This window comes from Rhineura floridana, chromosome 8 (genome assembly GCF_030035675.1).
Source record: "Rhineura floridana isolate rRhiFlo1 chromosome 8, rRhiFlo1.hap2, whole genome shotgun sequence".
Lineage (NCBI taxonomy): Eukaryota > Metazoa > Chordata > Lepidosauria > Squamata > Rhineuridae > Rhineura > Rhineura floridana.
Genome location: NC_084487.1, coordinates 135,646,013 through 135,672,399, shown reverse-complemented (window position 1 = coordinate 135,672,399; position 26,387 = coordinate 135,646,013). Strand labels below are relative to the sequence as shown.

At 43.0% G+C, this 26,387-nt stretch overlaps 1 protein-coding gene across 1 annotated transcript in view; it reads right to left on the bottom strand.

The window, feature by feature from the left end:
- Nucleotides 1-23,812, bottom strand: part of CD9 (CD9 molecule) — a 52,331-nt gene extending 28,519 nt beyond the window's left edge. The window contains exon 1 of the mRNA XM_061582615.1: nt 23,074-23,812. Coding sequence (XP_061438599.1) covers nt 23,074-23,139 — 66 coding nt within the window. The 5' untranslated portion in view covers nt 23,140-23,812. The remainder of the gene's footprint in view (nt 1-23,073) is intronic.
- Nucleotides 23,813-26,387: the final 2,575 nt, after the last annotated feature.

Here is a 26,387-nt window from a genome sequence, read left to right as displayed (position 1 = left end):
TCTCCTCTTAATCCTCCCCATTCACAAAATAAATGCAAATGATATGTAAAAAAAATATATTATAGAAAGATACTCGTGCGCTCTGTCCACCATTGCTGTCTTAACAAATATGAGTAAAAAACCCAAGCTGCTCAAATTAGCCACCGCACCATTCTTTTGGCTAGCTACAAAAAATGTTTTGAGGTGTGGCCTTCACAGAATCAGCTTTGAGCATGTTCTGGCTGGCCTTGAAGGCAGCCCTTGTAAGCGTATACATACTGAGGCAGTAAAAGCCTCACCAGACCTATACTGAGGCCTCATAACAATAAGAAGCAGGGGGAACCTTCACAACTGGGCTGGAAAGCTGGCAGCTGTACAATTTTCACTTTGTGTGTCCGTCCGTCCAGAGACACATGGGAGGAACATCTTTGCCACAGCTATACCTTTGGATGAGGATCAGCTGGGTGCTGCAGAGATTTGATTGGCCAGAGACCAGGAGATTGACAGAAATGTTTGCACAGCTTCTCAAGAGTTCCAATAGAAGTATAAAAGTTGTGTAAGACAGGAAAGAGTGTGTGGCTGTTAGGTTTTTTTTTGGGGGGGTGGATAATTTTTAAATATGGCTTGACATTCTCGTTGGGAGCGCTATACCTCAGTAGCCCTAGGGGACCAGCCTCCACTGGATGCAGCTAACTCACATTCAATAAAATTTACACGTAGTCTGTGTGGGGTGGGAGTGGAAACAGGAGACTGAACAGAAACCATGAGCTTACATTTTTAAGCCTAAACAGCCAGGATAAGAATCAATTTAGCCACTCCTAGTTCACATGATTCAGAAGCACAGGGGTTATGTAACCCAAACAACACACATGCATAATTGTCCTACAATATGGTATAACACTTGTAATTCAAAATGACTATAACATATTACACAGCCACGAGAGTAAGAACCAACTATCAGAGTTCTAAAAGCCAGACTCACAGCTGCTGGGCTTGGCTAATCAGGGGGCCACACCCACACCAGACTTTGATTTCATGTGAGACAGTCATGGCTTCCCTCAGAGAATCCTGGGAAGTGTAGTTTGTGAAGGGTGCTGAGAGGAGACTCCTGTTCCACTGACAGAGCTCCAGTGGCCAGACTGGTTTAACAGTCAGCCACTCTGACTGAAGCTCTGTAAGGGGAACAGGGCATCTCCTAGCAACTCTCAGCACCCTCCACTAACTACACTTCCCAGGATTCTTTGAGAGAAGCCACGACAGTCCAAAGTGAAATAAAGGCCTGGTGTGGATGTGGCCAGGGACAGCTTTGGTTTAAATTTGGGTGGGAGGCTACATGTGCCTGCTGTAGAACAAAAAGTTCGGGGAAAGGCTGAAAAGCAATGATACCGTTCACAATGTTTTCCTTTTGGAAAGGAAAGGGACTTCCCTTCTGGCCAGTGCCCACCCACCCAATCTCCTCCCCTCTCCCTCCTCCTTCCCTCACTGCCCCTCCCCTGGGTCAGTGTTGGACTATGACCTGGGAGACCAGGGTTCGAATCCCCACACAGCCATGAAGCACACTGGGTGACCTTGGGCCAGTCAGTGCCTCTCAGCCTCAGGGGATGGCAATGGTAAAACTACCTCTGAATACCATTTACCATGAAAGCCCTATTCAAAGGGTTGCCATAAGTCCGATCGACTTGAAGGCAGTCCATTTCCAAACATGATTGCACAGATATAAATCCCATTGAACTCAAAAAGTATGCAAATGATCAAACCCACCCTACCTTCTCCTTCCTCCTAACCCCCCTCTTGCCCCTTCCCTCCCCCTTCCTTTGCCCCTCCCTACCCATCCCCTTCCAATCCCCTCCTTCCCTTCCCCCCTCCTCCCGCTCCCCTTCCTCATCCCCATGGTCAGTTTTACCTATCTTAAGCATGACTGCAGGGAAATAAATGCCATTGAACTCTATAAGCATGCAAATTATCAAACCTGCCCTCCACTCCCCCTTCCTTTGTCCCTCTCCAATATGCTCCTTCCCCCTCCCCCTCCCCCTCCCCCATGGTCAGTTTTTCCTATCCTAACCATCATTGCATAGGAGTAAATCCCATTGAACTCAATAAGCATGCAAATGATCAGACCTGCTTTTCCCATCCTTCCCCTCTCCTCTCCCTTCCTCCTCCCCTCCCCTGCCACTCCAGACCTCCCTCCCCCCCGGTCACTTTTACCTATCCTAAGCATGGTTGCATGGGAGTAAATCACACTGAATTCAATAAACATGCAAATGATCAAACCTATCCTTCTCTTCCCCTCCCCCTCCTGCCTGCTCCCATCCCAGTCCTCCCCTCTGCATTTTCTCCCCTCCCTCCTCCCCTCCCCATCCCCTGTGGTCAGTTTCACCTATCCTAAGCATGATTGCAGGGGAGTAAATCCCACTGAACTCAATAAGCATGCAAATGATCAATCCATTCTCAACAAACTAGCACAGTATCCCGTTTCTTACCGCCCAGATTAAAAAGAAGGGAAATTCATTAATATGCAAAAAAACCCCTTGCAGTTTAAGAACATACCTATAGCCAAGAGACATTTCTTTCAAACTTTAAAAAGCAGGGAAATTGCACAGCTATAGTGAATGCACCAGGGGAGCAGAAGACCTGACCTCCTCTCTGAGATATTGTACTGCCCTACAAAGTTGTCAAAATGCAAACACAATTTGGGTTGGTCTTTCACAGTCCAATCCACTTCCTACGTAGCTTGGAAGAATTTGATAACATGTGCCTCTGAGCATATGGTGAGTGGTGACAAAACCTGCAACCAGCCCAAATAATAGAAAGAAGACATGTGCTGTGCTGATTTTGTTTTAGCAGGGAGGAAGCAACATTATTAAGACAGTTGATATAGTTCAGATGGTCACTTTAAATATGTCTGATTTACTTTGCAATTTTAGTGGAGTTTCCTATAGGAAATCATTTTCTTTTGTTTTTGTTTCTGTGAAGATGTGAAGTACAGCAACCCTTTGCAAAATTTACACTAAAAAAACTTCAAACATAACTGTGGAATTATTTATTTATTTATTACATTTGTATACCGCCCCATAGCCGAAGCTCTCTGGGCAGTTTACAACAAATAATGGCACTGACTTCTGCAGAATAGTCTCCAGTGGACCTCAGGAGTGTCTCAATGTGCACAAGATAAAACAGTGGGAGGTGAAATATATTCCAGCAAAATTCTAGGTGTGTTCTATGCACCCACCTTGCCTTAAATAAAGTGGTTTAAACATAGCAGGCTGAAAACATGCATCCTCTTTTTTCCAACAGCTAGAGTCATTGCTGAAGTAGCAACATATTGGAATCAGTCTGATTTTACATCAAACTGCAGTTTCAGATTCAACTGTTAATGCACCCAACATAGAAATAGAACATAACCTCCAATTTGAAACACAAAAGGCTGTCTTCACCATCATATGACATTGACCAATAAAATGGCTTTGAAATTAATAAAAATAAATTTGACACAGATTTCTAGGATGAATAATGAGGGAAATAAAATGTTCTAGTTTAGAATGTCTGTAGAAACATTAGTAACACAGGAAAGAAGCAAAGTAAGAAGAACACCAACAAACATACAAAAATATAATTCTCTATCTTTGGAGATGGCAAATGTTGCCAAGGATGCTCAGAGGCATTCTTCCAAGCTACACAGGAAGTGGATTGGACTGTGAAAGACCAACCCCAATTGTGTTTGCATTTTGACAAATTTGTAGGGCAGTCCAATATCTCAGAAAGGAGGTCAGGTCTCCTGCTCCCCTGGTGCATTCACTATAGCTGCGCAATTTCCCTGCTTTTTAAAGTTTGATAGAAATGTCTCTTGGCTGTAGGTATGTTCTTAAACCGTAGGGTTTTTTGCCTGTTAGTGAATATGTGAAATGGAAGGCTAAGTGCTACATCACATTTTGGTGGTCCATGTGCACTTTAGATAAGACACTCCCCTCAAGTAAATTTAACTTTGAGCTAACTGAACTAAACTCCTACAATTAATAGACTAAGGTTTCTTTAAATAGAGTTCTGGCAGATCTAGGTTTAAGACCGTTAATTCCACAAATGTCACAGGCACAGGATTTAACATGTTTAAACCTTATAAGTATTTTATACCACAACCAAGACATGTAGCCATTTTACGCAAGTAACTATTTCAAAGCCTGTTATGAGCCTTTCCATGTTTGTGCAGCTGATAAAACAGGTTCACATCAAGTCAACCATGGCTTCAAGGGTCAGCAGTGAATAACAGATCAATGGATATGAACACACAGGCACTGTTTTCATTATGATACACAAAAAGAGCATCAACCGTTCTTGTCATTATGCAATGTGGAAAGATGACTTTTTAGATAGTAGAATTTGATTTGTACACTTAAGAATTGTAATAATAAGAATAAGAATAGGAATAGCAGGAGCAGCAGCAGCCCTGACACCTCAGATTACTAGCAAATCTGGACAGGAAGGGCTGTGTACCTGGCTGTGGCCGAACTGGGGCTGCATTCCTGTGTCTCCACAGTGCAGGGCTGCTGCCTGCTCTCTGGCTTAGTAGACTGTAGGAAAAACAACACAGGGGCTGCCTAAGGCTGGAAGCAACATCAGGATGCCAGCATCAGACCTTGCCAGCCATGCCTTGAAACCTGGATGACCTTCGTTATAATATCGGACCTTGCTTTGTTCACAGACTTTGCCTTTTGGAAGACAACCTGATTAATGTCATTCTGTTCCCTTGACTGATATTATGAGCTGGTGCTGGGGAAAGCTTACTCGTATTTTGCCATGAGAGAAGCTGATCAGAAGTTCAACTGAAGGTGTCGGACTTGCAAGCATAGAAGGAAAGAGAGAGAACCAACTCACAGCTTTGCTGGGGACAACCTGAGATGTTTCTGCTGTTCCAGGCGCCTGCACCACCCTGTATTTTCACTGGAAGTTGAAATGTGCTGGTTTTTTAATAATGTTATTTGTTACTTAATTTTTGTAAATTGTATTGTTTTAATGATGTATTTTTATATTTGTGTTTTTCTTGTAAGCCGCCTTGAGGGCCTTTTGGCCATAAGGCGGGGTATAAATAAACTATAATAATAATAATAATAATAATAATAACAATTTATAATAATAATAAGTCCTACAATACGCTCAAGCAGAGCTTTTTTGGGGGGGGGGAATGGGGTGCCCGTATTAACATTTTGATACAAGTGCCATGGGTTGTGGCACAACATGCCTGACATGGGCAGCAGAAAAAATAGGTGATGGTACTCCATATCATTGAGTACTCTCACCAAAAAAGCATTGCACTCAAGAGTTGCTAACATCCCCTTCCTGGGCAAGGTGCTCCAAGTCTATGGAGGTTTGAGTTTCTCAGTCCATTTCAGTTGGGCTTCAGATTCAACCTTAATTCAGATAAGACAGAGGTGCTGTTGGTGGGTGTTTCATCCTGTTTTGGATAGGGCTGTACTCACTGAAGAAACAGGTTCATATGTTTGGGGCTGCTCCCTGAACAATCTGGAAGTGCAGGTTTCTTCTGTGGCATAGTGGACCTTGTACAAGCTTTGGCTGGTTCACCCACTACATCTCTAAGTGGACAGAGATAGACTGGCCTCAGCTATCTATACTCTGGTAACCTCCAGGTTAGACTACTATAATCGTGTTGTACATGCAGCTGCCTCTGAAGTTAGTTCAGAAACTGCAGTTAGTTTAGCACATGGCTGCTCAACTGCTAAATGCAACCAGACATTGTGAGCATATTATGCTGCTGCTTCACCAACTGCAGTGGATCCTGGACCATTTTTGGCTCTAATTCAAACTGCAGGTCAAATCCTTCATGGCTTGGGGACAGGGTACCTGAAAACCACCTATTTCCACAAGTGCCTACCTATACTTTGAAATGCTCAGAGGCTCTTCTCTGGATTCCCCATTAAAACCACCATCATCCAATTTACACTGGGTGGTTCCCAGAGAGAGTGACTTTTCAAAGGTGGTGCCTTGGCATGTTTATCCCAAAGAGGCTCACTCTGTTTACAAACTTTTCTATTCTTTTAGGCTTTTAAAAACTTTGTTTTTCTTGGATATTTTAAATTCAAAATTCTACTGAGTTTCAAAAATATACAAGTATAACAAAGAAAATACAGTTGAACATAAAATATCAACCTGAGTCATAAAGAATGCATTAAGAGGACACCAGGGTAATAAAGTTAAGCACAATAAATCCTGTTCATCAGCAGGAGACATTATTTCACAGCAAGGTGGGAACCATACAAGAAATGCAATCCAGACCAATATAATTGGATCCATAACTGTGCATTAGCTACAGGCAATGTTCTGCCATGCTCCCTCTTGGTAGTGAAGTCAAAAACTACATAGCTTCTCAATACTTTCATTCTCTGAGTAAGCTTTTCTAGCGGTGTTGTCTGACATATTTTTTTGGATTCTAGACTCACAGCATTAAAATCTTTCCAGTGCCTAGCTATGATTGCTCTGGCTGCTAAAAGCAAATGGTTCAACAGTTCCTTATTCTTTATATCTACATCCTGAACAATAAATAAGTTTAGCAGAGCTAATTGTGGAGAAAGCTGAATTTCTTTCCCTTTGTAATAAGTCTACTTTCTAAAAAAAAAAAAGTGCCCAATAATCCTGTATACTATGGCACTCCCACCACATATGCTGGTAAGTGCCAATGAACTGGCAGCCAGCAGAGCAGGGAATACAGAGAACAAATCCAAGATCATTTCTGCAGAATAGGGTACAATTTCTGGGCAAACTCCCTGGAGTTGCTCTTGGATTGTTTTCATATTTTTATCCTGCTTTTAGAAATGTGTTGCTTTTAGCTTATTTTAATGTATTAGCTATTTTCTGGTTTTTAAATTTTATATTTGTAAAAACACCCTAATAATGTATTTGAAGGATGGATATAAACCTAAATAATAGAGCCATACTCCCTCATACCAGTGCTTGACTTGTGGCATGCTTGCCAAAAACGCTTAGCCACCATTTCCTTAGAAAGAATGGTCTACAAACATGTGTTAAGGAATGGAGATCCGTAATTAGTAGCTCAATGCACACTGGGAATGTGCCAGTTATGTGTAAAGTCTAAAACTGTGTGTCATTTGCAGTAATATACTATGGCTTGGTTCAGACTCAATGCTAACCCATCCTTTAGAATTACAGCAAAGTCTTCCATGCTTCTTTTCCCACCCACCACTTGCAAATGTGAGATCAAGCTTCCTGCCTTAGAATTAACCAAAACTCCCCATGGTGTCTGAACCTGGGTAAATTATTTATTCAGACTTTTTAGTTAACAAAAACCAGGATATCAAATCATTTTGAAGAGATATACCACAAAGATATATGCCAGTGTGGCGTAGTGGTTAGAGTGTTGGACTACGACCTGGGAGACCAGGGTTCGAATCCCCACACAGCCAGCAAGCTCCCTGGGTGACCTTGGGCCAGTCACTGCCTCTCAGCCTCAGAGGAAGGCAATAGTAAAACCACCTCTAAATACCGCTTACCATGAAAACCCTATTTATAGGGTCGCCATAAGTCGGAATCGACTTGAAGGCAGTCCATTTCCATTTTAATACCACAAACAGCCTTTTACATTTCATGGCCTCCCATCCACACCACTCTTGACTATATATCCATGTATGGATGTATTATGTGCCACCATGCTTCAGGCTTGTGAAGAAATGGCCTCTAGTCTGCAAAACAGTAAACATGTCATCATTTAAGGTGCCATAAGACTTTGGATGGCTTTGTGCTGTAAAAAACTAACATGGCTACTTCTGGTCCTTATTAAATACTTACTGAAAGCCTCCATTCTAGCGATCTAATCCTGAGCATATTTCCTCAGGAGTAGTTACTTTATTAAGAATTGCAGGGCCATAGGCCAACACAAGTGCATAAAACAGGTACAGTAAAATTTATATAGATTTAAAACAAAATGTTGAAACAGACAACAATGAATCCCTAACTATTACATGAATACAACCCATCTATTTCATAAGACGGATTATAATTAGCTCGAAGTTTTCGCGCAGCAATTGCGAACAAGGATACATTGTAGGTCACCTCCAAATTGGAGTCAGACAATAGGAAGGTTATTTTGTCCTCTACTGAATTAAGCAAGTAGGTATCTGTCCATTTCCAAAGGAATCTGGATCTGGGATTTTTATAGATTGGACAGTAAAACATTACGTGAGGAAGGTCCTCCGCCATATTAGAGCCACAAATACAGAACCTTTGATCCTTGGGGATTCCAGAGATCCGGCCCTCTCTATCGGCGTTAGGGAGAGAGAAAAAACATAGAGCAGTAAAAGCCTGTCTAAGTGCGAGAGGGAGGGGATGTATAAGGTATAAGGAACATTGGTAGTCAAACTTAAACCTCCAAAACCAAGGGGCAACCTTAGAGTTGATTAAAGCTAGTCTGTCTAAATTCATAGAGTGGAGAAAGACAACCTCACGGAGCCAGTTGTTATTTGGAATTGAGGTAAATTCCTGCAGAGAGATATGATATCTATGTATCAGATCATCTAATTTACAACCCCATAAGTTGAAGGAAAAGGGGTGATCGAGACAGAGTTTTAGGATTTCCCTTCCTTGGAGTGCATAGGTAGATCTAAAGAATTTCATGAGGGTAAGATGTAAATGTGCACACAGCGGGGGGAGGCCTGTCTCTGTCCGTAGCATTGCTGCTGATGTACCTGGAGGAAGGGACAATAAGCGCCTAAGAAAGTTGTTTTGGATAGACTCTAGGAAGGTTATATTCCTATTGTCCCATCCCCAAACGGAGACTCCGTACATTATCTGTGGGAGCACCTTAGCTTTAAAGATTTTTAAGTCTGGAAGGATCTGATTACCGCCTGTAGACCGATAAAATTTTAGAATAGCACCCACTGTTTTTGCCGCTAATGATTTAATATACTGAAGATGGCATTTCCATGAGAGATGTACTCCCAAATATTTATACTCTCGGGACTGCTCTATCTGATGATCTGCCATATGCCAACGGTGGCCTTCGAATCTCTTCCCAAAGACTAAGACTTTCGTTTTATCGTAATTTATTTTCAGCTTTTCTCCAATACAAAAGGACTGTAGGTTTCTCAGCAGCTTCCGTAGTCCAATGGGAACTAAGGAAAGAAGGACCATATTGTCGGCGTACAACAACACCGACACTTTCCTTTGCCCAATGGAAGGTGGAAAATATTGAGGGCCAGATAGAGCGGGGATGATGTTATTTAAGAACAGATTGAAAAGCAGAGGAGCTAAAAGACAACCTTGCTTAACACCCCTCTCTACCGCTATCGGTTCAGACAGAGCTCCAGAATGGTTTGTTCTAACTAAGGCATAGGTGTTATTATATAGAGCTCTAATAAGGAATAAAAGACGAGGGTCAATATTCAAGTTGAACAGTTTAAGCCATAGGGCATTCCTGTCTACCGAGTCGAAAGCTGCGGCCAAGTCGACGAAAGCAGCATATAGATGTTTTGTGGGACCAGCGATGCTTTGTTTTGCCAAGAAGTGGAGAGTTAGGCAGTGGTCAATTGGGGAAGAACCTTTTCGAAAGCCGACTTGTTCAGGGTGGATAATCTGGTAAGATTCCACCCAGTCTACAAGCTTATTGAGAAGAAATTTACTGTAGAGTTTGGAGGCAACATCCAACAAACTGATCGGGCGAAAATTTGAAGGTATGGAGGGATCACCTTTTTTATAAATAGGGATAATAATATTACATCTCCACCCTTCAGGTATTACACCAGAGTCGTTTATTCTGGTGAATAAACTTGCCAAGAAGGGGGCCCACCATTCAGGAAATTGTTTGAAAACTTCAGGGGGAAGAAAATCTTCTCCCGGAGATTTTCCGTTTTTCAGTGAGTCAATGAGGAGTCTGATTTCTTGAGCTTTAACAGGGGGCCACGGCGGCGTGTTCGTAATGTCCAGGTCAAAAGGGATGTTATGCAGTGTCGTGGGTGGAGAAAAAAGTCCAAGATAATGGGCATACCAAGTTGAGGCCGGAATGTGCTCCACCTTAGAGGAAGTAATAAAATGAGACCCAGCCTTTACCAATTGCCAAAATTGGCGCTCTTGGTTTTCGGAAATAGCGTTGATTAATTGCTGCCAGCGGGATTCTGCGAAATCTATTTTTTTTTGTCTGAGAAGGCTTCTATAAGAGGCCTTCTTTAATTTAAAGAGAGAGAGAGATTGTTGAGTTGGAAATTTAAGGGACAGGGAGAGAGAGGCCTTAAGCTTTCTTTTTGCTGTTCTGCACTCTTGGTCAAACCAAGAGCGTGTGTGGTTTTTTCTAGGGGGGCCGTTGTTTTTATAGGTAAGGTAAGGCCTAAGTATAGAGTGAACTGTTTGAAAGGCTAATAAGGGGTCTAAAGATTCGTCGAGGACTTCCTGGCGGATTGATTGAAGGGTGTTGCTCCCAAATAAGGATGCAAGAAAAGGACTTAACTTCTCTGACCAATAAACTCTTCTCTCTACCACGGAAGGCCCCGCAAGGGGCAAGAGGGAAATATTACTCTTGGAGATCTTAAGTCTTAGAAGGAGAGGAAAATGATCACTCTCTGTCCTGAGTTCGACTTTAAAATCAGTGATATCCAATAACAGCGTTTGGGACACTAACATGTAGTCAATTAGGCTTACTCCGTGAGTTGACCAGTAAGTATAAGAACCAAAAGAAAGGTCAAATGAGGAGCCATTCAAAATTTCCAGTGTGTGTAATCGGGCAAGTTCGATCAGCAAAGGGCCCTGTTTATTTGACTTTAGGTCTTGCAGGCACTTATGATGAGAGACATTTTGAGAGAGGGGATCCTGATTAGAGGAGTTGATGTTATAGGGCCAAGAGTTGCCTATTCTTGCATTGAAGTCTCCACACAGGAGAATTCTGTCATTCGGGAACTGGGCCTCAAGTTGAGAAAGGGCCTCTTCCAACTTGTCCCATAAAATAGTATAACCAGAGGGTGTATCATAAGAAGGAGGAAAATAAACATTAAAGCAAATCATGGGTTTGTCCCAAAGGCCTCTTATCCTAAGCACCAAACTGAAATTAGAAAGAGTTGAGGAGAGATGTTCAATTGATACATCCCAGGTGTTTGAGATAAACGTGGTAAGACCCCCACTAGGGCGACCCTTCACAAAGTGCTTGATCGCAGGGCTAGAAAAGGAAAGACAGCCTGAGAGAGTCATCCTATCCGGGGAAGTAGCCCACGTTTCTTGTAAGCAAATGATTGTAAAGCTCTTTAAAAACTCTGTAAAATCAGTGTCTTGACATTTATTCTCCCAGCCGTTTACATTCCAGGAGATAATAGAGATGGGTCAGATGGAACTAATCTCATTGAAAAGTGATGAGGGGGCAATACACCCATTTTGGATTGAAGGTACAATTGGGGATTGCATTAGAGGGTCAGCTAAATGTGGTAGAGTGACTGGGGGAGCATTATGATTAAGAGGTGGGCATAAGTTAGTGACAAGAATGGGATTGGGAGATCCCCTTTCCTCAGGTGACAGAAAGCGCATTTTCGCCCAGAGCCCTGGGGGATCAATTTTCGCGCGTTTTGCAAGCTCGTAGGAAGAGTTTTCTGGGATAATTCTATCTAAAATAGGGAAAAGGACAGCTTTCTCCATATTCCTCGTGTCTTTCTCTTGAAGAGAGGACTGGGGGGGTGAAGAGCCCTTCACCGGAACTGATTGAACGTCCTGTTGAACATTAAGAATCGGAGGCTGTCTTATTTTTAAGATCCTAATCGTTGGCTCTAAGTTAACAGTAGGTTTAGATCTTTCTAAGGGAGATAAGGTTCGTTGTATGAGGGCGTTAAGATGGATTTTTAAACGATCAAGTCTATCCAGTATCTCATTCTGATTTACCACTGGTAGTGAGCTAAAAGAATCTATGAGTATTAGCTCTTCCGCAGAAAACGAGTGGTTAGAAAACTGCTTTAACAAAGTTGGTTCTGATGTCTGAATAGCTTTAGGGGCCATGTCCTGGCGAGAAGAAACATAAGCAAGGTCAATTAGAGGTTCATATGGGAGTGAAGAGTTAGACCGTGAGTGGGGAGAAATTCTTAGTAGTGTGGAACTAGTAAGCAGGGGAACAGGCACTGCTCTATTTTTAAAGAATCTATGAATAGTTATTCCTAGATTAGCTGATGAAGATCTAATGGATAACATTTTATGAGCTGTAAGGCAAGAGGAAAAACGAACCAAGGCACGAGCTTTGATACCATTAAAAAATAAGTATTGAATTTGAAGAATGTCTGAAGGGAAAAGTGCCAATTTTGGTTTGAAAAAATTGCAAAAGTAATGCGTTCAGATTGCAATTGTAGACCAGGGGGTTTTGGGAAATTTTCGAATATTAACTGTAAAGGGTCCAGAACTAGGTTCCATTGATTAGTCCTATGTAAAGGAGGCGGTTGACATCTTAAAAGCACATCGGACCACGGGTCCTGCGGGAGAGCAGATTGTGAAGAAGCCTGCTTCTGAAAAGTAAAAGATATATCAAAAGAATCAGAGATCGGTGAGTGGTTCTCGATCGAAGATTTCTTTAGTTGAGAGGGTAGGGGGCTATCTCCTATATATGCCCTATCCATAGTGATCCGTACGGCATTGGCGTTCCGAGGTAATGGAGCTGAAGGTTTTGACAAGGTAGAGTGTTTGATGGAGATTTGGGGTTGTTCCAGTAGGGCAAATAACTTCTTAAAATTCATTTTCATACCCATAGAATGTTTGTAGTTCTTCACGTTGCAGGGTTTCTTTTTCTTACAGTTCTGTGCACGACTTTGCCTACGTTTGGGTTTATTTTTCCTGGAGCAACCAGATTTAACCCTAGGTTTATTATTTACTGGCATCTCTTGTGTCATTGACGGAGAGGGAAGAGTAGGAGCTGAAGGGTGGGGAACTGACAAAACAGAGTCCTTACTCCCAAGTGAGTTAAGTAACAGTGATAGTAGACGATTACTTTCGAGTAATGACGACTTGATGGAGTCAAGGTCAAAAGCAAGCATAAATAGCCAGCCTAATACTGCTGGGCTAATTTCTTTTGCTAACTGACTTGCGTTTACCGACTTGTGAGTGGGATCCTTAGATACATCAGGGGGGTGATCTTCAATCGCGCCAGGGCAGCATTGCCCCTCGTTGTTCCCAGTAGATCTTAATGTCATGCATGGGCTGCCCACATTTGGCCCGGAGGTTAAGGTGTCAGCAGTATTTTGTGTCGAACATTCGGCGTTATTAACACTTACGTCCATTGGTATCTTGGATGGCTCGATGGATAAAACCTGTGGAGTAGAGCTCTTACCGAAGGCTGACTCCACAAAAGCTATTTCTTCTGCCAGAGTTAACGCCGAGGAGGAATTAGAAATAAATTCACTAGAGTCTTTTAAAAAAGGGTGTAAGATGGACCAATCATGATTCGTAGGAAAATCATGGAGAGGGATCTTCGATATATCCTCTGACTTAGGAGAGAGAAAGAACTGAGTAATTTGTAATTGCCCCTTTAAATCCCTCGTATGTTGTGGCGTATGTTGGATATCAGGAGGTATATGAAGATGCAGTAGATTAGGAGCTTTAGCTTTCCCCTTTTTCTTTTTCTTTTCCTGTTTGTTCTGTATTTTCTTCAAAGGTTGGGATTGAAGGGGGATCCCAAGTGCCTTCCTTTGGTTTCTCGTCAAAGCCATTCAAAGTCCAAAATTAGCACGAATAATTGAGAGTTTGGAGATGAGTGTATCCCTTTAAGTGTGGGGTATCTTTGAGTGCAGAGTCTCTCCAAAGTAAAACAATGATAAAAATATCTAATAATGTCACTGCATGGAAAATGGTCCAGCCGAAACAATAAAAAGGTTAAAAAGATTTAAGTAAATAAAACAGTCAATGAGTAAAACATAAAGAGAGAATTTAGCCGTTCGAGCTTCGGCCTTGGCTGATAAAAGGTTGGTTCTTAAAAGACGACACAATTCCACTAAGTGCCGCACAGGGCAAGGAGCCAAAAGTCATTAATCAAGAGTCTATGATAAGACTGAGACTAAGAAAAGTTCAGAGAAGATGGCAAAAAGGAGAAAATAGGCAAAATAACCCCAGAGCTCTGGAGCTGTTACGGAGCTTACTTGTCAGGACGCCATTACTGGCGTAGTTGATTTCACTAAGACTTCAATCAAAACAAGAAGTTATAGGATGGTAGTCTGTTTTGCAATGGATCACTGGTTTTTGTCATAATATATGCATGGAAATAATTTCACTGCCTTAATCTAAGCAATTTTGTGAAATGCATAGTTACTAGTTCATACCTGGGATTGGGGTCTGAGACCAAATCCAAAAGCAACTCTACTTGCTGCAGAAGCTGGCTATACATGTGCATGACAAAATCTACTAGTGTGTTGGTGGCCATTTTTTGTCTAAAGTCAGAAGCTCCAGAGCCAAGCCTCTTAGCTTTACAGAATCAGACGAGCAGAGACTAGACATACCTGCACTATTCAAAAGAGGCAGGGTCTGTTGCGTGACATTCTCTTGGTGAAGTGCAGATTATAGTTCAAATTATTCATATCCATACCCTGCTAGTGAACATTCTCTCAGGTCTCTCTCACAGCAGAATAGGAAATGACAACCTCATAGGCATTTCTTTCCAAGCAGACAGGTAAATAAGGGTGTTTAATACAGTAAACTAACTGTCTATCCAAGTGAGCCCATATAAAATGGCAGCTGTGGGTTTTTTTTTGGTGTGTTCACTGTTTATCAACTGAATTTTCATATCTGAAAAACCAGCCGGGAGTGCCTTTCTGTGGCAGTCAATTTTGCTGAACCATAAGGACCCATGCTTAAATCAACTGGGACTTAAAAAGTTCGTCACTGGTACATCATATCACAGAATGCTCAAAGCACATGATAACACATTCTCAGTCATCTTTTACAAGAAGTTTGTTGAACATGTATTGTGCACATACTGGAGATATGAGATTGAATGTGAGGTCTGGTGGCAAACTTAAAGCCACTTAACGTTCATACAGCACTTTAGCCTGGTCAAATCTCATCTGCCCTAAATTCTCTAAGTACTATTAAGTTAGAATGCGAGCCGAAAGAGAAATACTGGTGAAATTATCATTGATAGAAGTAATGATGTACCTGAAGTCACTGAACCCTGTATTTGTTTTGTAATGTTATATGTCTTTTTCTATTTATAAAACTAATAAAATTAATTTACAAAAGAAAAGTATGTGAGCTGTGTTAGGTGGGAAACTTACTGGAAGACAGAGGAGAAACACATATGAAGCCTAAGAGCATACAAAAAGGCCATTTGCTCAGGGTTTTCACATTTACACTGGTTTAAGAATAAGAGTCCTACAAAAGCAGCCCTTAAAGTTAAGGGAATGCAGGGAAAGCCACTCGTAAAAGCATGACATTTCTGTTCACTGTGGGCAGTATTCTAGTTTTACTCAGAGTAGACGCATTGAAGTTAATAGACATGGCTAACTTAGGTTCATTAATTTCAATGGGTGTACTCTTGAGTAGGACTCAGTTAACTACAACCCGGTAAATGCAAGACGATTCATCCTATCTTCATGAAACCCAGCATGGAGATCTACCTCTTCTTGGACCCAATTTCAGTAAAGTTTGGTGAAGAATGGCTGACGTATACCAGTTTTAACTTTTTCACTCAAGGGCAGAAACCCCTTCTCTGCAGCATGCATGTCTCCTTTGGGGGCAGTTTCATTTATTATATTTATAGCCCACCTTTCCTCCAAGGAGCAAAAGGTTGTGTACGTGATTCTTCCCCCTCTGCATTTTATCACAACAAAGCTGTGAGGTAAGTTAGGCTGAGTGTGTGTGACTGGCCCAAGGTCACCAAGTGAGTTTTATGGCTGAGCAGGAATTTGAACCCTAGTCTTCCACTCCCTAGTACCACACTCTAACCACTACATCATATTATCAAACATTGCCTTAATTGGTTTGGTAAAACAAACTTCAAGCATTGTTAAAACTATGAGGTTTCAAGGTTCCTGTTTTATTCAAGGAGAAGTATTACAACACTTGTTGACCTGGCAGGCTGAAACTTCCCTGCTGCAGCCTCAGGAGGAAAATGGCAGTTGCAGGAGTACGTAGGCTGAAGCAGTGGAAGGCAATAGATGGGGGACGGGAGCTGCTTCTGAAATACTTATGTGTATTTAATCTTTAAGTGCAACATGCTGCTGTGCTGAGTGAGATATACAGTTGCATGTGCTTACTCATGACGCATGGCAGCTTTCATCTGGGTTCCAAGAATAGCATACAGTTGTAGTAGCAGTATTAGTAGTAGTAGAACTTTGTGTGTGGAGAAACAGACTAGGGGCAGACTGGCATTAGGGCAAGAGAAAGGAGTCAGCATGTTCTACATTTATGACTAAAGATGTTTAGGATGCCATTTGCAATAGGCTGGCTATGTTGAAAAATGAATAAATTACATCTTGGACAACTTATAAGCAGACCATATCTGATGTTCTGATAAACGTGAATAGAGTACAGACAGGTAGCACGGAATTGCAGGGATGGTGTCAAGAAGGCTAAAGCTGAGAATGAACTGAGGTTAGCGAGAGATGCTAAAAGCAGCAAAAAAGCTTTCTTCAGGTATATCCATAGTTAAAGACAGAAAAGAAATGGTGGAACAACTACTCTATGAGGATGGCAAAATGATAACAGATGACAAAGAAAAGGCAGAAGTGCTCAATTCCTACTTTGGCTCAGTCTTCTCCCAAAAGAGGGTTTATGACAATCCTGGAAAACGTGAAGTTGAAGGGGAAGGATTGCAGTTTGAGAAAGATAGACAAATGGTCAAGGAATACCTAATAACTTTGAAAGAGTTCAAATCTGCAGGGCCCGATGAACTGCATCCTAGAGTATTGAAGGAACTGACTGAAGTTCCTCTTTCAATAAGCCTTTTAAGTTGAGACCTTACCCCAGTCTGTGTCTGTGTTGGAATTGCTTTTAATATGTTTTTAAACCTTTTTTTAAATTAAACTATGTTTTTAAAGATGTTTTGTTTTAATATATTTTAAAGTCTGTTTTTATTATGTTTTAAAGTGTTTTAGTGCTTTTGTTTGCCACCCTGGGCTCCTACTGGGAGGAAGGGTGGGATATAAATCAAACACTAAACTAAATAAGAACTCTCAGAACTGCTGTCTATTTATATTTGCAAAATGATAGGCAAAGTGCCAGTTGACTGGAGGAGGGCTAATTTTGTCCCTATCTTCAAAAAGGGCAAAAAAGAGGAACCCAAGAGCTACAGAACAGTCAGCCTGACATAAATCCCTGGGAAATTCTAGAGCAGATTATAAAGCAGTCAGTATGAAAGCACCTTGAAAACAATGCAGTGATTACTAGAAGCCACCATGGATTTATCAACAACAAATCCTGCCAGACTAATCTTATCTCATTTTTTGATTGGGTATCCTCCCTGGTAGACCGTGGAAATGCTGTGGACATAATGTATCTTGACTTCAGCAAAGCTTTTGACAGAGTGCCCCGTGAGATTCTGATTAGCAAGCTAGCTGAATGTGGGCTGGATGGAACAACTATCAGGTGGATCCACAGTTGGCTACAGAATCATACTCAAAGAGTGCTTATCGATGGTTCCTTCTCAAACTGGGGGGAGGTAACGATTAGGGTACTGCAGGGCTCAGTCCTAGATCCAGTGCTCTTCAACATTTTTATTAATGACTTGGATGAAGAGGTGCAACGAATGCTTGTCAAATTTGCAGAAGATACACAACTGGAAGGAGCAGCTAATACCTTGGAAGACAGAAACAAAATTCAAAGGGATCTTGACAGGCTGGAGCACTGGGCTGAAAACAACAGAATGAAACTGAACAGGGATAAGTGCAAAGTTCTACACTGAGGAAAAAGAAACGAAGTGCACAGATATAAGATGGGGGATACTTGCATCAGCAATACTACATGCGAGAAAGATCTTAGGATTGTTGTTGAATATGCTGAATATGAGCCAACAGTGAGATGTGGCCACATAAAAAGGCAAATGCTATTTTAGGCTACATTAACATCAGTACAGTTTCCAAATTGTGTGAAGAACTAGCTCCCCCTCTGCCCTCTATTTGGCAGTAGTTAGGCTTCATCTTGAGAACTGAGTCCAGTTCTGGACACCACACTTTAAGAAGGATACAGACAAACTGGAACAGGTTCAGAGGAGGGCAATGAGGATGATCAGGCCTGGAAACAAAGCCTGATGAGAAGAGACTGAAAGAACTGGGCATGTTTAGCCTTGAGAAGAGAAGACTGAGGGGAGATATGATAGCACTCTTCAAGTATGCAAAAGAATCTCTTCTTTATCATCCCAGAGTGCAAGACATTGTATAAGGGGCTCAAGTTAAGGAAGCCAGATTTCGGCTGAACACCAGGAAAAACTTCCTAACTGTTAGAGCTGTATGACAATGGAACAATTCCCTAGGGAGGTGGTGGGCTCTCCAACACTGGAGGCATACAAGAGGCAGCTGGACAGACACCTGTCAGGTGCTTTAAGTTGGATTCCTGCATTGAGCAGGGGGTTGGACTTGAAGGCCTTATAGGCCCCTTCCAACTCCACTATTCTGTGATTCTATAAGATGGGTAACAGTGGGCAAGAGCATGTCCACCGTAGCTAATCTTCTCAATAATCAATCCCTGATAAGCTTCAAGCAAATCCGCAAGTTCTGTAGAGTAATGTTTGAAAAGCCTCTACAAGACTTGTTTTGCTCCACAGGACTGATCCTTATCAATCACATGACATCATGTGATTTTGGTGCCCTTCTGCCAAAATCCCTTGTGCTTGCTTTAAGTCTCCATGATCAGGGAATTAAGAGAGGAGGGGCCTCTTCCAAGTCTCCCTGCACTTCCCATTATTATCCCCCATCTCTTCCAAATCTCCCCCTCCCCCTTTAAATCTGATTGCGGAGAATAAAAATGGGGAGACTTCAGAAAGGCTTTGTTTGAGCAAACGGGAGCACAGGAGCTGTCTTAAAACCAAGATTCTTCAAAGGGCACTTTTGCACAGGGGTTTTATCCCCAATGAGCTGATCAGCGGGGATTAACTCCTGTTGCTTTGGCTGCACAATCTTGTTCCCTGCTGGGAACAGGATCAAGCAGCCAAGACAAGATTAAAGCCTGTCCTCTCACCCATCAGCTAATGTGACTAGTGACTAACGGGTGGGCATGGTTTGGGAAAAATGGCTTCAGGAACCAAATGGGACCTCCTGGGAGACCATGAGGCTCTCCATCCTATAATAGGGGCTATGGAAGGTGCTCAAGCACCACACCACAAGAAATCCTATTATTATTATTATTATATCCCACCCTTCCTCCAAGCAGGAACCCTTGGTCCTACTGAGTCAAGGTACCACCAGATGTCACCCACACATTATCAAGCATCTATTTCTAGAAAGAGGATTGAACCTGTATGTTTTACTGCAGAAAGGTGTTTTATCACACCATGAGAGAAGGGGGCAACACAATATATATAAATAAACCTGCCCATACTATACATAAATGGAATTTATGCCCCACTTTGATGTTCTCCTGTTACCACCTGGAGGCAAATTCCTTGTACTGGAAAATTCACTTTGTGTATATGTGACAAACACAACCTCCCCAGCAGGTTAGTCCTGAAGTTGCACAGCAGAGGAGAGGCAGAGAAAAAGTAGTCATCCTGAATTTTAGTGTTCTCAAAGTAGGCGGAACAATTCTTGGGGAAACTATCTAGTTGATTACTCAGCTAATCTACACCAGTGTGAGAAAGTGAAGCACCCATTTTCCCACAGCTTGAGCTCTTGCTAACATTTCCTTTCTGTAATTTGCCCTTCTCTCCACCTCAGTCTCACTCCTCTGAAACTTCTTGAACACTGAATCAGTTCACAACATGAGATGACATACCCATCCCAGGGGATTTTATCATCTTTATACTATATGTGGGGACTTCCAACTCAAAGTTGGAACTTAACAGAGCAGCCTTTAAACAACAATAATAATTAGCATTTGTATAGCACTTGCTAGGGTTCAAAGTGCTTTGATTCACATGCATTCAGTATAGTTTTATTATCTAGACAGGAGGACTGAGGCGCAGAGTGTGGCTTGCCCAAGGCCATCCAATGACTTCAAAGCAAGAGGGGAGATTTGAACTGGGAACTTCCTGGTTCACATCTCATTCATGCCATCCTGGGCTTCTGCTGGGAGGAAGGGCGGGATATAAATCAAATAATAAAGAAATTCTTAGTTATTATGCTATAACAGCCTTGAAGATCCCTCAGACAGGGCAGATAAGATGGTTTCATATATTTTAATAAATATATTTTGGCATGTGGCACGATTTTCACAGCCAGACAATTTCAAGCAAGCAATCCTTAATGTGCATACTGAGAAAGTATAGTATTGAGAAGAAATGTACCATGTTTACCCCTGGGGATGAATATATTTATTTTCAAGAGGCAGATTCTAGCCAAAATAAAAGATGGAACTTCAGAAAAGAAGACCAGAGGATGTAACACTTTCTGCCACCTGGTGCCCTCCAGATGTTTCAGAATACAGCTCCCATGATTCCTGACTATTGGTCCTGCTGACTAGATGGTGAGCAGGGGATTAATAATAATAATAATAATAATTTTATTTCTGAGTCGCCTATCTGGCCAAAAAATGGCCACTCTAGGCGACGTACAATCCATTAATAAAATACAATATAACAATAATTAAACACAATAATTAATAGGTTAAAACCAAGAACTATAATTAACAGCAGCAGCAAAACTAACTCGCCACAGAAATCCCATAGGCCTGCCTGAAGAGCCAGGTCTTTAAGGCCCGGCGGAAAACATTCAGGGAAGGGGCATGACGAAGATCTGCCCTCTCTCTAGTCCTCACCAGCCGAGCTGATTTAGCTGATGGAACTGAGAGAAGGCCCTGTGTGGCTGATCTTGTTTGGCGGCATAACTGGTGATACTGGAGGCGCTCCTTCAGATAAGCTGGGCCGAGACCGTATAGGGATTTAAAGGATTGACCCTGATGGCCTTATAGGACCCTTCCAACTCTACTCTTCTATGATTCTAGGATGGAGGGCACCAGGCTGGGAAAGACTTATCTACCACTTATTCTGACATCTAGAATAGGAATCAGGGAAATGATACCCTTCCTAAGGAAGCACCTTCAGAAGCTATCTTGTTTTCAGTGTAACTTTTCAGAAGTCTCCTGAAACCCATTAAGAGAACTCTAGTCTATGAACTGGGAAACTGTTACAGTAAATTAAAAACTTTTTAGTGACTGAATACCTTATAAATATGTACAGTAAAAGACTTTTAAAGGCCCAAGGGCTAAGACCCACTTTAACAACTGTACCCTCTGATCCAGAAGCCATTCTAATCTGGACAGGCTGTGGTTATACATGAAATGTCCTTTGCATGTGACCAGGGCACTTAGTGGCTCAGTTTGCATGTAACACTAAGCCAAACAATGGCTTACTCCAAATAAGCAAACATACAGGCTCCTGGAGAAAAGATCACAGCCGCTTTGCTCCTACTTCAGTCCTCCTGCTACCGCACTGCTGTGAGCTAATCCATGGTTTGTCTTCATGTGTCATCTGAACCCAGGCTTGTGGTTTATCTCCAGAAAACCCATGAGCTCCACATCCAAGAACAAACCTTGGTTACAGCTCATGCTTTGTCTGGAACAAGACAAGCCATGGGCCTGGGTTCAGAAGATGAGCAGCAGGACCAGAGGGGGAGCAAAACGGCCACAGTGTCCTCTGTGGGTGCCTGCACTAAGCCATAATTTGGCCTAGCATTACATACGAACCTGGTCAGTGTATGTTCTAGAATTGAACTGAGGTTCCAGAAGTGAAAAACAGTTTCAGGCCTGAGTCCTGGAGAATTCCCAGCTCCAATTAACTGTGCCAGTTACACTAATATTGGAAAAAGGGAAAACATTCAGTTTAACCTCAGAAATGGCAAAAGGGGCAGGAAGAGAAAAACAGCCAACTCCCTGCTGTTCAACGAGCATGGAATGAATCATACAGAGCCCTCAACACACCTCTGCTTGCCTGTAGCAGGGGAGCAGGAAGAGGAAGAAACTCTGCCAAGATGCCATATGCCCTATGGTTCATCAGTGCTCTAGAACACTCCCCTTATGATTAATGTTAACTTACACCTCAGCTGGGGCTTAGCTTTACCCATAAACACTATGACTACCACCATCACCACTCTGGAATTCCTCCCAGGAACACCCAGTATATTCTCTGTAGTTTCTGCAGGGAAATACACTTTGCACCTGCTCAGGGATACTTTCATTTATTATCTGCAAGTTCCACAGAGATCCTGAACAGTTTAAGCCATACATCTGGACAGGTAGGAGTGCATCCTCTGATGCTCCTTCCTCCCCAAATGGGTCCACACCTAGGAAAAGAGCACAAATCCGGTCCCCTAGATTCATGGGCAGGTTTGCGATTCCCCATTAAATTCTAACATCATCTGCTGACAGCAAACTGATTCGGGCAGTTCAGAAAGAAACAAGCCAACCCAAACCTCCTCTGAGTAGAGAGAGGAAGCAAAGGTCCCCCTATACTTGTGAGTAAATAAGGTCGCTTCCAGAGGCAAGAGTACCAAATCCACTTTAATTGCACAACCTAAATTTGCCAGAATGCAATTGAATTCTACTGTAAAATAGCAACAGTGTAGAAGCGGCCTCAAAGAGGTTTTAGGGCTCAAGACTGGCTGTATTTCATACTATCTGGCCTAAATTGAAGCCCTAATCCCAGTGTAGCCGTAGTTACTTAGCGGCGAAAACCGGGCATCCAGCAGGACGTGGCCATGGGGGTACTCTTCCATTCCTGTCACGCAGGGCTCAAAGTGAGCACACAAGCAAGCTAGCCGTACCCGCGCGCGCACACACACGCCGCCGCCACAAATCACACACGGTCGAGGGTTATCTCCCCGTTCCAGCGAAGTTCTGGTTGTGGGATGTAGCAAAGGGTCGGGGGGGGGGCGGATTGGGAAGCTTCAGGAAGTCCAGCCTACTTCTCAGTCGTTCGCCGTGTAATGGAGGGCTCTCTCTTTTCAGCAGACCAGAGTAGGGGCGTGCGTTTTTCAAACTTACCCAAAAGATGAAGTTGAAAGTGAAAAGCAGATACTTGATGCACTTGGTACCCCCCTTGACGGGCATTTCTGCAAGTCGCAAGAAGCTTCGCCGTGGAAGGTTCCGGGCAAGGCGGTAGCGGCGTCTCTGCTTGGCGAGATGGGGCAAGTTTCACCAGTCTGCTCTCGAGAGAAGCCTTGCCGAAGTGCCACTCCTTAGCTTGGCGTTTCCTGGCGCAGCCCTCTCTTCCTGTTCCAGCAGCTGCCGGCTTACCTAACCCAGCCCAGCCCTCTTCTCTTTTTCCTTCGCCCTGTTCCTGCCCCCAAATCCCTCCTCAGAGCTGAGGGCCTCTCCCTTTAGCTCGCCCTCCTTCTCCAGCTTTGTGCCAGCGTTGCCTACTCGCTTCAGCTGACTGAGCTCCTCCTTCCCAACCCTTCCTGTTTAGTCTTCAACTTCTCTTGCAGCTCAGTCTTTTACAGTTTTATTCGGAAATGTTCAGTGGGACTTACAGGGTGTAGGATCTCAGCCGTGCTCTCTCCCCCGCCCCCCCCCCAGCTTTTCTCGCGATTATTCTTGGACTTGCTTTCTTTGCTTTTCTGTTTTGGAGTGAAGGGTCCTGTTGAATTGGAAACCTTGGGGATTCCTCCAAGCTTCTTACTTTGCGTTATTACTTATATAGCATCATCCGTGTGCACTGTACTGAACCAAAAAAAGGCGGGTCCGTGCCCTAAAGAGTTTACCATCTGGCATTCAACATAAGGAAAGAAAAACAAAGCAAAAGGGATTGTTTCCTCGTCTCCACTGTGCTGCTTCTTGCTTTGAATACCTCCGGTGCCCCACCCATATTCTCTAGCTGCCTTTTTACTATCACTGCTCCTCTACTTTTTAATAGTAGACTCTAACACAGAAATTTTACAGGTGACATTTTTCCTTCCTGGCATCCAGAGTTAACTTGTATGAGGGCTTAGACTCGGCATTTGTCACGGAGCAAGTGTTTTCTGTCCACACAAATAAAAACGTAGAAAGAGCCCAGCTGGATCATATCAAAAGCCTATCTAGTCCAGCATCCCGAGGTTCCTCATCCCTGAAGTTAGGATTATTATTATTTTTGCCTAATGTGCATCACATTATACTTGCTTATATTACATTTGCCATTTTTATGTTCATTCACCCACTCTGAGGGATCGTTTGGGACCTCATTGCAATCCTGTTGTTTTTATCACCCTAAACAATTTGGTGTCATCAGCAAACTTGGCTACCTCACTTCTGATTCTGGATCATTTATGAACAAGGTAAAAAGCATGCAGAGTGCATGTCTCTCACCAAAGAGTAACCACAGAGGTGCTCACATCACAGGGATTAGAGCAGGCAGGGGGAACATGTCTATATGGGATTTCTTTCAAGCCAGACCTGAGTCTCAACATCTCTCTCTCTCTCTCTCTCTGTCTCCGGGAAATTAAGTACTGTCTAGCATGGAGATACACAGCAGGAAAAGCCTCATCCTCTAACAGTGCAATCCTGTACTTACCAACTAAAAAATAAGTCCCATAAATGTGTATCTGCAAGTTTACCGCTGAAGACTATTGGAGTTTGGTATATGTTGCAGTGAAATGCAGAAATAAATAGTCTAGTGAGACTGTTGGTTGAAAGAATAAACAAACATAAGTTTTATTACTACAGTAGGGCCCTACTCATACAGTAGGTTATGTTCCGGATCCCCGCCGAAAAGCGAAAACCACTGAAAAGCAGAAGTCATTGAACAGAATGGTGTGCAACGCCCGAAAACTGCCATAAAAGCGGAACAAGCACCGTATGAGTGGGGCTTTAGTCTAATTGCGTCTAATTGCAACCGCCGCATTAGCGAAGCGCCATAAAGCAAAGCGCTGTAAAGCGGGGCCCTACTGTACTGAGAAATAAAGCCATTCTGATGACAGGCATATATGTGTCCATTGTAGAGCTATGAGGCTCGTACTCACAGACACTATCTCTGAGGACTAGAAAGGAAGAGGAAGGAAGTAAAGCCTGAGGGGAAAAAGCAACAAGTTGTTACTAAATAAGGAATCACTGAAGGAAGAATAGGTTTCCTTTCTGTCTGTCACCCCCCACTGGTTCATGTTTCTTGTTACAAGCATTGTTGCTTTACCCTGCCCAACAAAGGCAATCAGTGATTACAAATAAACATGCAAAAGACTGAGCTCATTTATCTGAAGTTGGTTTCATTGATTTTGACTGTTGTGGTAGTGGATAAACTATAGGACTTCTGCTGGGGAGATCTGGTTTTGAATCCTTGCTTAGCTATAATGCAGGGTGGACTAGTCCAGCCACCATTTCTCAGTCTAACTTACGTTAAAGGGCTGTTGTGAGGGTAAAATACAAGCAGTCCCACATGCTAAGGTCTTTGAAGGGAATAAAATGAGACTTAGGCTGCAATCCAGGCACAATTACTGAGAAGTAAATGCCACTGAACTGTGGGAATTACTTTTGAGTATGTATAGGATTGCGCTGTTAGTTCTGAGTAAATATGAGTAGGGTCGGCCAGTTATCCTACTACTATACTTGTGAGGAAGGAAGCCCTTCCCAGACCCTTGAATTGGGAAAGGAGTTCCTTGCCAGAGGGCTGGAGTCTGCCAATAAAACATGTGGTATATACCAAAGGAGGCTGAGGGTGGAGCTACCAGGAAGAAGACAGGATTACTATCACTGACTCCCGTCGCCTCTCGCTGCCACTGCTGACGTTGCTCAGAACGAGAGAAGAGGGCTTTTCGTGAAGCAAAACTGATATTCTCTCTGTCGCTGCTGGTGCTACTCACAGGGCACATCCAGTCTCTTTGGCTTCACCTCTGCCACCTCCTTACTGCCGCCAGTGCTCCTCACTTCCCCCCCCCCCGAGGCTCTGGAAAGCTTAGAGAAATTGTCCCAGGCAGCTAAGGATGCACAAAGATGGGCAAGCAGCCTTAAATTTGATGACACTTCGCAGTGTCTGCGAGTTGGGGAAAGCAGACAGCCTCCCAGGACTCCCCTCGCCTCCCCTGGATCTGTGGGACCTCAATCCCCTTCTGCTTCAGAGGGACTGAATCTGTCCTTGCTGGGTCCAGAACAACAGAAGGTCTGGACCAGCATGGTCAATGAAACCCTAAAACATTTGCGGGCAGAGGAAGAACAGATGCTCACAGAATAGAGCATAGGCAGGCTCCAGCTTTTGCCACCAGGAGCCACCTGCTGGCTTCATCCATCCCAACAGGGCTGGGAGGTCTTTATCCCCTATGCCAGCTGCCGGTAGTGGATGGGGGCCTAGTTACAGTCCATGCTCCACGGTCCCCTGGAGACCTCATGAA